Here is a 13,063-nt window from a genome sequence, read left to right as displayed (position 1 = left end):
ATAGTCCAACCCTGTGATGATTGATGCCAAAGAAGTGTCAGCTGCGCACAGGGCCCGCTACTTCTGGGGGAACCTTCCTGGTATGAACAGGTTGGTGAGAGCTCTGTGCCTGGGTGGCCATGGGTGGGTGTCTGCAGGCAGGACGATGGTGCGAGGGGTGACCAGCCTCCCCTGCAGACCAGCTTGCTGCTCTGCCAAGTATTTTGTATTTGCTTTTCCTTGAGGAAGAAGGGGAGTCAGGGTGTAGAAAATAACTTGGCTAAGAATCGAAAAACTAGTGGTCCCAGATAGGGCCTTTAAAAAGCACACTCTTGACACTGAAGACCGTGTATTGTGCTGCTGAGTTACAGGGTTGGTTCTCTTGTACTGGCGATGTGTCGAGAGTCAGCTAGTCCTTAGTTTCCTGAGGTAAAGCCACGGAGGACGTGTTTGGGAATGGGAAAGAGTGGTGCCTGCCGCTGGGCCACACTGGCTCCAGAGACAGCATCTTTTTTTAATATTTTCTTTTTTTTTTTTCATTTATTTTTATTAGTTGGAGGCTAATTACTCTACAGTATTGTAGTGGTTTTTGTCATACATTGACATGAATCAGCCATGGATTTACATGTATTCCCCATCCCAATCCCCCCTCCCACCTCCCTCTCTACCCGATCCCTCTGGGTCTTCCCAGTGCACCAGGCCCGAGCACTTGTCTCATGCATCCAACCTGGGCTGGTGATCTGTTTCACCCTAGATAATATACATGTTTCGATGCTGTTCTCTCGAAACATCCCACCCTCGCCTTCTCCCACAGAGTCCAAAAGTCTGTTCTGTATTTCTGTGTCTCTTTTTCTGTTTTGCATATAGGGTTATCGTTACCATCTTTCTAAATTCCGTATATATGTGTTAGTATGCTGTAATGGTCTTTATCTTTCTGGCTTACTTCACTCTGTATAATGGGCTCCAGTTTCATCCATCTCATTAGAACTGGTTCAAATGAATTCTTTTTAATGGCTGAGTAATATTCCATGGTGTATATGTACCACAGCTTCCTTATCCATTCGTCTGCTGATGGGCATCTAGGTTGCTTCCATGTCCTGGCTATTATAAACAGTGCTGCGATGAACATTGGGGTGCACGTGCAGAGACAGCATCTTGAAACAGCAGGCACCACACAGCTTAGGCATCCTGCTCCACTACTGTTCACGCACATTGTTGGCATCGAGTCCTTTTTTGGGAAGATGCCCTTTGTGTAGGTTGCACAGAGATGTTAATGTCCAGGAACGAAGAAAATTTCATTTCTTCAGTGTAATAGTCATATTGTAAAAAGGCCTATGAGAAGAAACCACCAGGTTTCTCCTCCAGTGGCTCAGAAGGTAAAGCATCTGCCTACAACGCGGGAGATCCAGGTTCAATCCCTGGGTCGGAAAGGTCCTCTGGAGAAGGAAATGGCAACCCACTCCAGTACTCGTCTGGAAAATCCATGAACGGAGGATCCTGGCAGGCTGCAGTCTATCGGGTCGCAAAGAGTCGGACACGACTGAGCGACTTCACTCACTTTATGAGGAGAAAAGAATTCTGGTTGAGAGTCAGCGGTTCAAAAGCAGAGGGATACTCCCCCAATTGCAATAATATATTACAAAGAGAAGTATTTTCCAGAATGTTTTAAGTTTTTTTTTAAATTATTTTAATTGGGGGATAATCACACTGTTGCGATGATTTTTGCCATGTATCAGCATGAATCGGCCATAGGCTATATGTCCCCTCCCTCCTGAACCGCCTCCCACCCCCACCCCCACCCCAAATGTGGATTTTAAATCTCCATGGTTTCCTTGTAAATTAGATGAACCATTTAACCTGACCTCGGTCATCTACTATGCCTCTCTGCCAATAGCAGGAGGTTTTAGGAACTTCCCAGTCTCAGACCCGTTTGGCAAAGCTCCTGTCTTTCTCGAGGGCTTGTGGCTTGGAAGGAGGTGGGTCAGTGGGTAGCTGACCTAAAAACTGTCTTGGTGTCCCCCTAACCTTCCCAGGATGTCTGTGCATATTGGATAAAGTGGATGGGCTTATGTAGTATAGTATTTTTATAGAGCCACTAAGTCATTATCTCCTGACAGACCTTGGGCCTGTGGGGTTTTCTTACCTGCTTCTTCCAAGCCTAAAATTTTAGAACTCTGAGCTTCCAGGAGGAGTGGAATTACTGCAGGGGACAAAGTACACTGTGTGTGTGTGTGTGTGTGTGTGTGTGTGTGTGTGTGTGTGTGTGTGTGTGTGAGGGTGGGTGTGCGTGCACATGTGCACATAAACAGAGAGGAGTTTGGAGGTGCAACTTGACCATGGGTTCTGGGTGGTAGACCACTATGTGAAACCTTTAGTAAGTAATCCTAAATGTCAGAAAAGGCTATCACCTAAAGTGATACTTAGTGATCTGTTCTGCCTTCTGAATAGTGACACGTTGAGTGTCACAGAGTTTTAGTCTTCTGGGGACTGTGCAGAATTTAAGTTCTTGTTAACTGTACATGTAAGATGTACAGTTTGATGAGTGTCATCCACCGTACATACCTGTAACCATCACCATAGTCGAAATACAGAACATTCTGTCATGCCTTCTGTCATGCCAAAGCTTGCTTTGTGATGAGTACTTTTCAGGTGCAGTCTGTTTTTAGGGAACAGGTTTAAAAATAATTGGGTGTTTCCCCTTCTTGGCAGGCAGGCGTTATCTGTTTATTTGTAGTTTGGGACCACTTTTGAGTTTACCTTAAAGGATTTGATGCTTCATGGCCCTATGTCCGTGAGTGGCCACAGTGTCTGTGCCTGTGTTTGGGGGAGTTTGATGGGGGTTCTTTACTTCTCCATGTGAATCAGATGGCTGCTGGGTCAGTGCTGAGAGTGCATCCCTGCCATTCTCCTGGTTTCGGTCGTTACCCTCTCTCTCCTGCCTCCTAGGCCATTGGCATCCACTGTGAATGATAAGCTGGAGCTGCAGGAGTGTCTGGAGCACGGCCGAATAGCCAAGGTTAGCCCCAGCATCAAAGCCCTCTGCTAGGGGTAAGGAGAAGGGCAGGATGCGCTGGAGCAGCACCAGGGCTGTGTGCTGCCTGCGGAGGATGTAACTCGGGGTTGCAGTTGGCCAGACGGGGAGGGTCTGGGGGAAAGCCTGAAAGGCAGGGGAAGAGGTCAGAATCCTTGCTGAGTGTCGCCCTGCTGGTCCCGTGGGAGGCAGACGCTAAGAAGTCTTGGCCGAGATCCCTGGGCTTTTGAATTACCAGGCCAGGATCATCATTGCACGAGCCTTCAGAGCAGATTCTCCTATGATGTGGCAGTTCCATTTCTCTCTGGAGGAATCTGGGACTGCTGGCACCCCAGGGGTGTCTTTGCACCCCTGGGTAATTCAGCATCCTTTTGCCTGTAAATCATTACTCCTGGGAAGAAAAACATTTCTTAGAAGACTTGGGAAGGACAGTGGCTCAAGCTGTTGTCTCTCTAGTCCTTGGCCAGCAGGATTGGAGTGAGGATGGCCAGGTACCCTCTGTGTAGGAGGAAGAGCAGGGCAACCCTGGCCCCTGGATGAAGCAGGCCTTGTAGGCCTTGGACATGGCAGTTGCTGTCAGCTGCGGATGAGTGCTCATCTTCCTTTTCCTCTCCCATCTTCTAGTTCAGCAAAGTGAGGACCATTACTACTAGGTCGAACTCCATAAAGCAGGGCAAAGACCAGCATTTCCCCGTCTTCATGAATGAGAAAGAGGACATCTTATGGTGCACTGAAATGGAAAGGTACCCACTCTTTGTGCTGGTGGGGGGTGGGATCCCGGCCTCTGTGCCAGGCTCACATCCCTTGCAGACATCCTGTGAGCAGTGGGTTTGTCTTCCCAGGCATTTCCCAACATGGCTGATGCCCGGGGAGGACTCTGCGTTGTGAGGCTGGGCTAAAGTAGGGGGCATCTAGGAATCTGTCCCTGGTGCCTTGGCTCCCAGTGGTCCTGCTCAACTCCAAAGAGACACTGCAGCTGCAGAGCCGGTCCCGCCACCCGGAGGCCAAGAGGGACCCGGCTTCCCTGCTTCACGCTGCTCCTGTTAGGTTTTTTGTAGACCAAGACAGCACGGGAGCAGATGGGCCTTACTGCTTCAGTGCCCTCATTTGTGCAGACTGGACTCGAGTCCTTTTTCTTGGGGTAACTTCGATTTAGCCAAACAAAGAGACAATTAACAACCAGAGCAAGCAGGAACTCCTGATGTCAGGCATGAGTTGGGAGCCCTTGCAGAGTTTTCCCTCCTCTGTGGTGGGGGGTGGGGGGGGTGGGCGGGTGGGAAGATACAGGAATGTGTGTGTATTGTAGACTTGAGATGCCCACTGTGGGTCTCAGTCTCAGGTGAAGCGTGTCCTGGATGTGTTTTTCACAAACACTGACTTTGTTTCTGGGCGTCCCGTGTGGGTCAGTGGTCAAGAATCCACCTGCCAATGTAGGAAACGCGGGTGACGCAGGTTTAATCTCTGAGTTGGGATGATCCCCTGAAGGAGGAATGGCCACCCACTCTGGTATTCTTGCCTGTGAAATTCCATAGACAGAGGAGTCTGGTGAGCTGTCCAGTCCATGGGGTTTGCAGAGTCAGACACGACTGAGCACACACACAGCTTTGTTTCCGCTGTATGGTAAATCTCGGCAGTCATCATCTTAACTTGCCTTCAGACCCACATAAAGTAGCCAGGTGCCTGAAACTCGAATTGGTTATCACAGACAGGATCGCCCCAGGCTGGCGCTGACCCCTGCCCCTCTCTGCCTTTTCTCCCCAGGGTGTTTGGCTTCCCTGTCCACTATACCGACGTCTCCAACATGAGCCGCTTGGCGAGGCAGAGACTGCTGGGCCGGTCGTGGAGCGTGCCGGTCATCCGCCACCTCTTCGCTCCGCTGAAGGAATATTTTGCTTGTGTGTAAGGGACGTGAGGGCAAACCAAGTTAGTGACACAAGGTTTAACAAACAAACAAAAAACACAAAACACAACAGAACACCAACAACGTGAGGATGGAGAGAAGTATCAGCACCCAGAAGAGAAAAAGGAATTTAAAACAAAACAAACAAACCCCACAGAGGCGGAAATTCCGGAGGGCTTTGCCTTGCAAAAAGGGTTGGACATCATCTCCTGATTTTTCGATGTTAATCTTCAGTCCTATTTAAAAACAAAACCAAGCTCCCTCCCCACCCCCACTACCCCCTTTTTTTCTGGTCAAACCTTTTGTTTTCTACTCTTTTCAGAGGGGTTTTCTGTTTGTTTGGGTTTTTGTTTCTTGCTGTGACTGAAACAAGAGGGTTTATTGCAGCAAAAAAAAAAAAAAAAAAAGAATCAGTAACAAAAAATAGTAACCATACCTTGCAGAGGAAAGATGGGAGAGAAGGAAAAAAAGGAAATTCTATAGAAATCTATATATTGGATTTTTTTTTCTTTTTTTTCTTTTTTTTTTTTTTACTATATATCTTTTTTTTTGTTGTTGTCTCTAGCCTGATCAGATAGGAGCACAAGCAGGGGACAGAAAACAGACACTCAGGTGGCAGAGTCCCCTCCCAGCCACTGAGCTGTCTTGCCAGCACCATTCCTGGTCATGCAGATCACAACCCAACTAGCAGCAGAGAGACGAGAACACCACACAAGACCCTTTTATACAGTATTCAGGTGCCTACCACACAGGAAACCTTGAAGAAAATCAGTTTCTAGAAGCCGCTGTTACCTCTTGTTTACAGTTTATATATATATGATAGAAATGAGATATATATATAAAAGGTACTGTTAACTACTGTACAACCCGACTTCATAATGGTGCTTTACAACAGCGAGATGAGTAAAAACATCAGCTTCCACGTTGCCTTATGTGCAAAGGGTTTTAACCAAGGATGGAGAAAGGGAGACAGCTTGGAGGTGAACCATTTCCGTGGTGGGGTTTTTTGATTTCCCCTTGGTGTTTAACAAGGTGTGAAGGAGAATTTGGGAACAGCGTTCTCCCGCTTCTCCCTGCCAAAAAAAGGGGGGTGAGATTCGGTGGTCGGGACCGTGGAAAGCTGAGAGTGGGATCCATCCAGGCTCACGCAATAACCTTTTGATTTTTTTCGAAAAGGAGACTCCCTCGGCAAGATGGCAGGATGAGGGGTCTTCATTCCCAATTTCTCACATTAGCCGATTCGAGGGCTCCTTGCGGTGGGATCAGAAAAAAAATCCAGAGTGCGGGCAAGTGACAGTTCAGACCCCACCTGGAGCAAATAAAAAAACATACAAAACGTACTGGTGCTCTCCTGTCTAAGTCGCTTTTTGTGTGTTCTTTTATGAGGCCCCCACCATCCACCCTCTGTGCACAAGGCGGCTTCCGGCCCCTGGAATGTGATGTTTTTGGTCATCTCCAAAGGCTGCAGTTTTATACTGGGAGGCTGATGACACCTTTTGTTATAATTATTCTTATGGTTCTGGTTATAATTATGTTTGTTTTCAGATTTTCTTTTAAGAAAACAAAAACCCAACCCCCCCCCCCCCCTTTAGGTTTCAAACCAAGGTGCGGGGAGCAGGGTGCTTCTAAGTTAGTGGTGGCCCTGGTGCCCTGGCTCCCCACCCCTCGGGCCAGGTGGGCCACCAGGCGCGGCGGGCAACAGCTGAGCGGCCGGGGGGGTCCCCGAGGCCGGCCTTCCGGGCGCATCCCTCTTCTCTTCTGCTTCCCTCCTCTCGAGTCACGTGTGTCAGGGCTGGAGGGAGGACCAGGCCCCTCTCTCCTCGCGTGTGTGATCGGAGTGGTGTGTATTTTTTTTCTAGTACTTGGTCTGATGAAAGCTGTGCTCTTACCTCGAGTCGGCAGCACCTGGAGCCCCAAGTGCACGACACTTGGTTCCGCTTCCCACCGAGGCAGGCGGCCTGGCGTTGGCGGTAGGCAGGGCTGGTGTGGGTGGCTCCAGGGTGAGGGCCCAACGGGCAGACGCCTGCCTGAATAGATGGGGTGTAGATATGTGGCATATAGAGATATATATTTTATAATGGGAGGGGGGAATGGCACCTCCTGGGACTGGCAGGGCTGGGAGGTGTGCTGTCAAGCACATGGTCCCATGTTCGCATCCCTAGAAAGATAGGGCCTATGCTGATAGGCGCTATATAAATACATAGATAGGGTCATGTATAAGAAATATTATGTCGTGGGGAGTGGGGGAAGGAGGCTCAGAAGACTGAGTCTCGGGCCCCACTGCAGACAAGCCCCACACCAATCAATCAGTCCCACACACACACACAGGAACATGTTTCTATACCGATGCATAACAAATGCACGTGCACACACACACACACACACACACACACATACACACACAGCCAGGGAGCTCCCAGTGCTCTTCTCCCCAGGATTCAGGACTTTGCGGAGTCGGCCCTGCAGCTCTTTACCTCTGTTGCCCTGTTTGCAGGTAGACTGTCAATCCCAGAAGTTGCTAGGTGCTGAAGACAGGAAAAGGAGGAGGTTTTCTTTTAGCAGGTGCTCTCCTCTAGCAGGTAGCGTTCTATCTCTTTTGCCCCTGGTGATGTCAAAAGATTCTTCTGTTAGCAACCTGTGACACTGACCTGCAACCCTAGGCACCAGTCAAGTCAGCCCTCAGCTCCCCCTACCTATTCTCCCCCCGTCCAAAATGAAACTGACGTCCAGGGCTGTCTTGGCCAGGGGGCTTCCATTGGAAAGAAATGGGACAGCGAACCTCATCTTTGGAATAAAGCAAATTAGTAATTGGTTAAAAAAAAAAAAAAATTAACCAAGCTTTGAATCCCTTGCTCATTGCTCAGGAGTAAGCTCACAGCTGGTGGCCATGGTCTCCCACTCCTTTTAGGGGGTGCTTAGTCCCACACCTCAAGCTACTCATATCCTTGTCAGATTGGTTTTTAAGATCATACCCGGTTGCTTCCTGCCAGCTCCGTGCCGTGATGGCAGGTGGTGACGGTGGGCTCCCACGGGGCTGGAGCAGCTGGCGGGGGGGTTCCCTCTGCCCCTCCCTCGTTGGAGTCTGTACCCAACTGTGGTGCTCGCCCCGCCCCCCCTCCTTCTCCAGCCAGGCTCCATCTTCCCGCCTGGAGCCCACCAGCACCACTCCGGAGGGCGGGGGAGGAGGGCTGCGCAGACAGTCCAAGGTGCTCCCTCCCCTGGCGGCGGCTGACGCTAAGGTCTTCCCAGCCTGTGTCAGGACTGTCTCTTCCTCTGCAGACCTTCTGGCTCTCCTAGGCCATGTGTCTGCTGCTGTGTGCAGGGGTTTGTTTTTCCCAGTGGCCCAGGTTCCATCCAGGGAGTGAGCGTGGGGAAGAAACTTGGTAGCCAGGGATGTGGCAAGCCCTGAGGGGTCAGCGTGGGCCTGCCAGCTTGCTTGTTGTCCGGCCATCTTGCTTGTTGTGGCTGATCTTTGTTCCTCCTGGTCTGGCAACCTGACTTGGCCAAAGGCCCCCTTGCAGGGATGAGTGTTAACAATCGCCAGCTTTTCTTCCAGCCACACCCGGGGGCTTGGTCCCACAGTAGAACTTGGCAGACCCCAAGGGGACCTTGGAAATGTGCCAACTTGGCCAGGCTGGGGTGCTCTTCACTATCTCCTTCCAACCCCCAGGGTGCCTCTGGGGATACCTTCTAAAGGAGAGCTGTGCTGGATAGGCCGAGTCAAAGTTGTGCGTGGATTAAGGTGGGGGATCATTGGTAGAGGCAGTGCAGTGGGAGAAACCAGGAAGGCCTTTGGAAAATTCTGGAGCATGTTCTCGGTGGAGTTTTGTTTCTCTTGAGCAGGCTCATGTACAAATTCCTGGAAATGAGGGTTTCCAGGGACTTAGGTGGTACCCCCTACTTACTGCAGGTGCCAAGTGGAGTGTGGTGCCAAAGAGATCTGTGACTCTGGGCTGGGGGAGCTGGCCAGGGTCACAGAGCTGGGGGTTGTCTGCCCACAGAGGAAGCTGGTACTTGGCCAGCAGCTGCTGTGCTCTGGGGGCCTCAAGCTGGTTGGTGCTGACCCCCTTTCCTGGGGACCAGCCGAAGTGCATAGGCTGGGGAGCTGGGGGTGAAGGCTGGTGGGGTCTTGCAGACAGCCACCCGGGTGTGCCACTGTCTGTTTTTCTTTATAGACCCCAGAATCTTCCTGCTGTTGAACATTCTAGAAAGCAGACTTCCCCAAAAGAGTACAGGGGGCCGCTTTGCTTTTGAGACGGGCCTGGGAGAGGTTGGCTGGCGAAGGTGCCTGTGTGGGTTTTTGATGAGTCTGTAGGATGCGGATTGGGACAGGCCGACCCAGCAGGAAGGAAGGCTAGTGGACATTGAACTAGTCTCCCCCTACTTCCCGAGCAACTGGCAATTCTGGGGAAACCTCGATGGGAATAGCCCACCATCTCCAGCACAGGATGGTGTAGAACAGGAGCAAGGGAAGGATTCTTTCAGCAGAGCCATCCAGGGAGTGGTCTTAGTCTTCATCTCACTGATGACATAAGTTATATATAAAGTGGGTCTTGGAGGCGGATTTGAATTCCTGTTGTCCTGCCTGGTGCAGAGATGCTGTGGCAATGGTGTCTTTAAGAGGTGTCATTTTCAGGGAACTTGCAGGATTAGGGCCATGGGACCTGCCTGGCACCGCGATCTGATCTGACGAGAGCTGCTTGTTACTTGGGGTCAGCAGAGCCCAGATGCTGCTGAGAACTGGGTTTCTAGCCAGGCCCTGTTTTGATCCTGGGAGATGAGGAATCTGAATTTGTCATCGTGCAGGGTCTAGTCTGGACGCTTTCAGCACTTGTGGTCAAGAGAGGACACTGGAGTTGTCCTGCTCTCTTTTCCTCCACCTCTGGAGGGGTGGCATGGAGCCGGATTGGCCCCCCAGGCCGTTCCCTGCTGGGGCAAGGATTAATCACAAGTGTTTGGAGGATCTAAGAGGAAAGAGGATAGGTTTATATCAAGGATGGACTCCACTGTTCTAGCAGAAGCTCTTGGATCTTTACGTTTTGGTAAAGGAAGGCCGGGGTCTCTAGGATGTGAGGTCAGACCCTCTTGCACTGTGTGTTCCTGAGACCTGGCTGAGCAGGCCTGTGGTTGGCCTCCTGTTTACCGCTGGCCCTCAACAGTGGAGTCCAGGGGAGAGGGACAGACAGGCAGGTCAGAATCAGTGAGGATAAGGATGGAAGGTCCTTGGCTGGTCGTGACTGGCTAAATTGCCCTGACGGAAGCCCCCAGACTCCTGTAACTCCCCTAACTGGAAAACTTCCCCAAGGGGCATGGGAGGGCGGCTTCCTCATGGCCTCCAGCCCTGGGCCCGAGAACATGAGCAGGGATCCGAAAGCATCACCTGAGTCCCATTTCACTTCACAGACTGATTTGGTAGCACAGCCCTAGAATCCAACCAACCACAAAAATACCGAAATTCCTTAGAATACGCAGAGGGAGGAGGTGACTCAACAAGGTGCTAAAACATTTTATTAAAAATATATATTGTTAAATTAAGTCTGCTGTCTGGACAATGACTGTTTGTTTTGTTTTCTTGTAGTGGAGTTTAAAAGAGACTATTATTTTACTCTGATATATTATTATTAAAAAGGCATTTTAACTTTGTACTTGAAAACTAAATGAACGATTTCATGTGTTTTAGCTGAGGCATTGAAGTAGCGGGTGCTTACTTATTTGTGGGAAATCATGTATTCATACTGAAGAATAAACTCCGTAGCTGATTTGGTAATAACTTTTACTGTTACAGACGATTTCGCTTTGACCCCGGCGGGAGAGCACTTTGACTGCACATTCCACGCAGCTAAATGCAGGACTTACTCCCCGACCCTTCCCTTCCCGGCCCTCTTTCCTTTTTCTTCAGTTCCTCTTCTGACTCTTTGTTGTTGTTGTTGTTTTTTTTTCTTCCTGGTTCCAGCATCCTTTCACCACTGTATTTTTTTTTTTTTTTTTTTTTTTTTTAGGGTTGCTTCTCTATTTATTGACAATAATAATGTACATTTCACAGTCTGGTTCTGGGACATTGGGGAGGGGGTGTGAGAAGGCCCTGCGTGGGTCCCCACCACCATGCCCCCATGTCCTGTTGTATCTCTGTGTAAGTGATGCTCGTGACATAGCTGTTATGAAATAATTATAAAGAGGTCAGTGCGTACAGCAGATGTAGAAAGTCTGTCAATTCCGCCTTCATCACATTTTTTTTTGTGCCCAGAAGAATATAATAAAGCTCCTTTCTAATGTACTTGTGCTGGAGAACACTTGAATAAATGGACTGTTTTTGTGCAAAAAGAAAAACAGAAAAAGCACCGTAATAATGTCCTTTTGTCTTGCGTCTCCTTCCCCCTGACATGACTGTTCTCAGCCTTCCCCAGAGAGGTTTAAGTGCCCCAATCGGGAGGTCCTAGCATTGGGTGTAGACAATGCAGTTCCTCCCTTTAAAACATCACCTGCATGAACATTCGATAAGGATTGTAAACCAGATTTTAAAAAGGGTGGTTTGATTGACTGGAAGGTCAAAGATCAGTTAGCGAGGCGTAGTTGCTGGAAAAGCAAATTCTGTCCAAGGCTGAGCGGGGAAGATGATCATCAGAGGGGTTACAGGGCTTTGGTCATGGGCACTGTTCCCCTCTCTCTGGGTTTTTTTTTTTTTCCCCCAAAACACAGGGGCATCCAGAAGAGAGCAGCGGTGTGGTGGACAGTCTGGACTGGGCAATGGACCCTGCGAGACACAGGCATTTGGCTTGAAAAAGGGAGAATTGAGGGATGAGTGCGGACAGTGACAGGGCGAGCCCAGAGGGTGGGGTGGTTCTGGGTCATTCCATGTGGCGGGTGGAAGAGGGGCCTGCAGGCAGAGGTGAGCCTGTTTCAGCTCAGCATAGGGAGATCCTGTTTCACTCCTGGCCGGCAGTACAGGGCTGCCCTGAGTACAGCGAAACCCTGGTTGATCAAGGGGTACTGAACGGCCACTGGGGCTCATGCTGGGCTTCCCTGAGACCCCAAGTCTGGGTTCTGACTGACCCGCCCCTCCTCGGCCCTATCTGGCTAGCAGACAGTGCCTTGTGGTTGGAAGAGCCTGTCCACACACGACATCCCCTTTGTCCTCATGATTCTTTGCCTGATGGTCACTAGTTCCCTGTCCTCCCATTTAAGAAACTGATCGGAACACACAGAAGAATCGGACTTTTCCCATCACATCTCCTTAAGACCCCCATTTCATGCTGCACTTCCATCCTAAGCACCAAGCAGATCCAGCCAACGGTTTCTTAAAGGAGGGTTATTCAAGGTTTCTTTCCTACATTAGATTTTGGGGGAGGTTTAGGACGGCACCACTTTGCTGGCAGCTTTGAAAGAAATTATAAGGGGAAATTTTGAGAAAAAGAAAATAACAGGCACCACCCCCCCCCCCCACTCCCATGGGCACTTTTTATTTTCTTTACAAAATTGTAAATGTGTATTTAACTTCTACTTTTTTCTCATATTTTTCAGTGTTGATGTAGAATTCTTTTTTAAAAAATGGCTGCATGGCATTTTCTTGTTGGATGTTTGTTTCTATATATATATATATGCATTTTATTTTAGCTATAAATAGAGCTGCAATAAATATCTTTATATGTTGGCTTTCCCCCCCCTATATTTTGTATTTTTTTCTTTTAAGATACATTCCCAGGAATGAAACTTACTGGGGCAAAGTAGATGAACATGGTGGTTGGATCCTGACACATTTGCCTGATTTCCGCCCAATCCTCAGCTCTGAGACTCTGAGTTCAGAAAGAAACAAATGTAGTCTTTTGTCGTACAAACTTTGAAATGTCTTCATCTCAGTGAGAAAGACTCAAGACTCTGTGTGAGAGAGAAGCTGGAGATCTACAGCTACAAGCCAGAGATGGAAGCAATACTATTTGGTCACTAAATTTTGAAAGTGAGCTCATCTGGAATGTGGACCTGGAGGAAGCCTGGTAGAGGGTGGAATTCACACCGAGAGTCTAGCTCCAAAGCTAAGGAGAAATGGGAGGGTGTTTTTGGTGCCTTCCTGCTCTGAAAGCCAAGGCTGAGCACCCCAGTGTCATCTGAGCTGAGGAGTGGGAGGTCTGGCCAGAGTTTATGGGAGGGAGCTGCTGGGG

At 49.4% G+C, this 13,063-nt stretch overlaps 1 protein-coding gene across 13 annotated transcripts in view; it reads left to right on the top strand.

The window, feature by feature from the left end:
• Positions 1-11,625, top strand: part of DNMT3A (DNA methyltransferase 3 alpha) — a 105,991-nt gene extending 94,366 nt beyond the window's left edge. For 4 of the 13 annotated variants that reach the window (XM_061154946.1, XM_061154947.1, XM_061154948.1 and 1 more), the window contains exons 20-25: positions 5-90; positions 2,926-2,995; positions 3,635-3,753; positions 4,772-4,905; positions 6,770-6,880; positions 10,696-11,625. In XM_061154946.1, coding sequence (XP_061010929.1) covers positions 5-90; positions 2,926-2,995; positions 3,635-3,753; positions 4,772-4,905; positions 6,770-6,880; positions 10,696-10,985 — 810 coding nt within the window. In that variant the 3' untranslated portion in view covers positions 10,986-11,625. Of the gene's footprint in view, positions 1-4; positions 91-2,925; positions 2,996-3,634; positions 3,754-4,771; positions 6,251-6,769 lie in introns of those variants that run through there. The other 9 variants (XM_061154950.1, XM_061154957.1, XR_009694661.1 and 6 more) reach the window with 8 other exon arrangements.
• The last annotated feature ends 1,438 nt before the right edge of the window (positions 11,626-13,063 follow it).

Source organism: Dama dama, chromosome 11 (genome assembly GCF_033118175.1).
Source record: "Dama dama isolate Ldn47 chromosome 11, ASM3311817v1, whole genome shotgun sequence".
In the NCBI taxonomy this organism is placed as follows: domain Eukaryota; kingdom Metazoa; phylum Chordata; class Mammalia; order Artiodactyla; family Cervidae; genus Dama; species Dama dama.
This window is presented reverse-complemented; position numbering and strand designations above follow the sequence as displayed.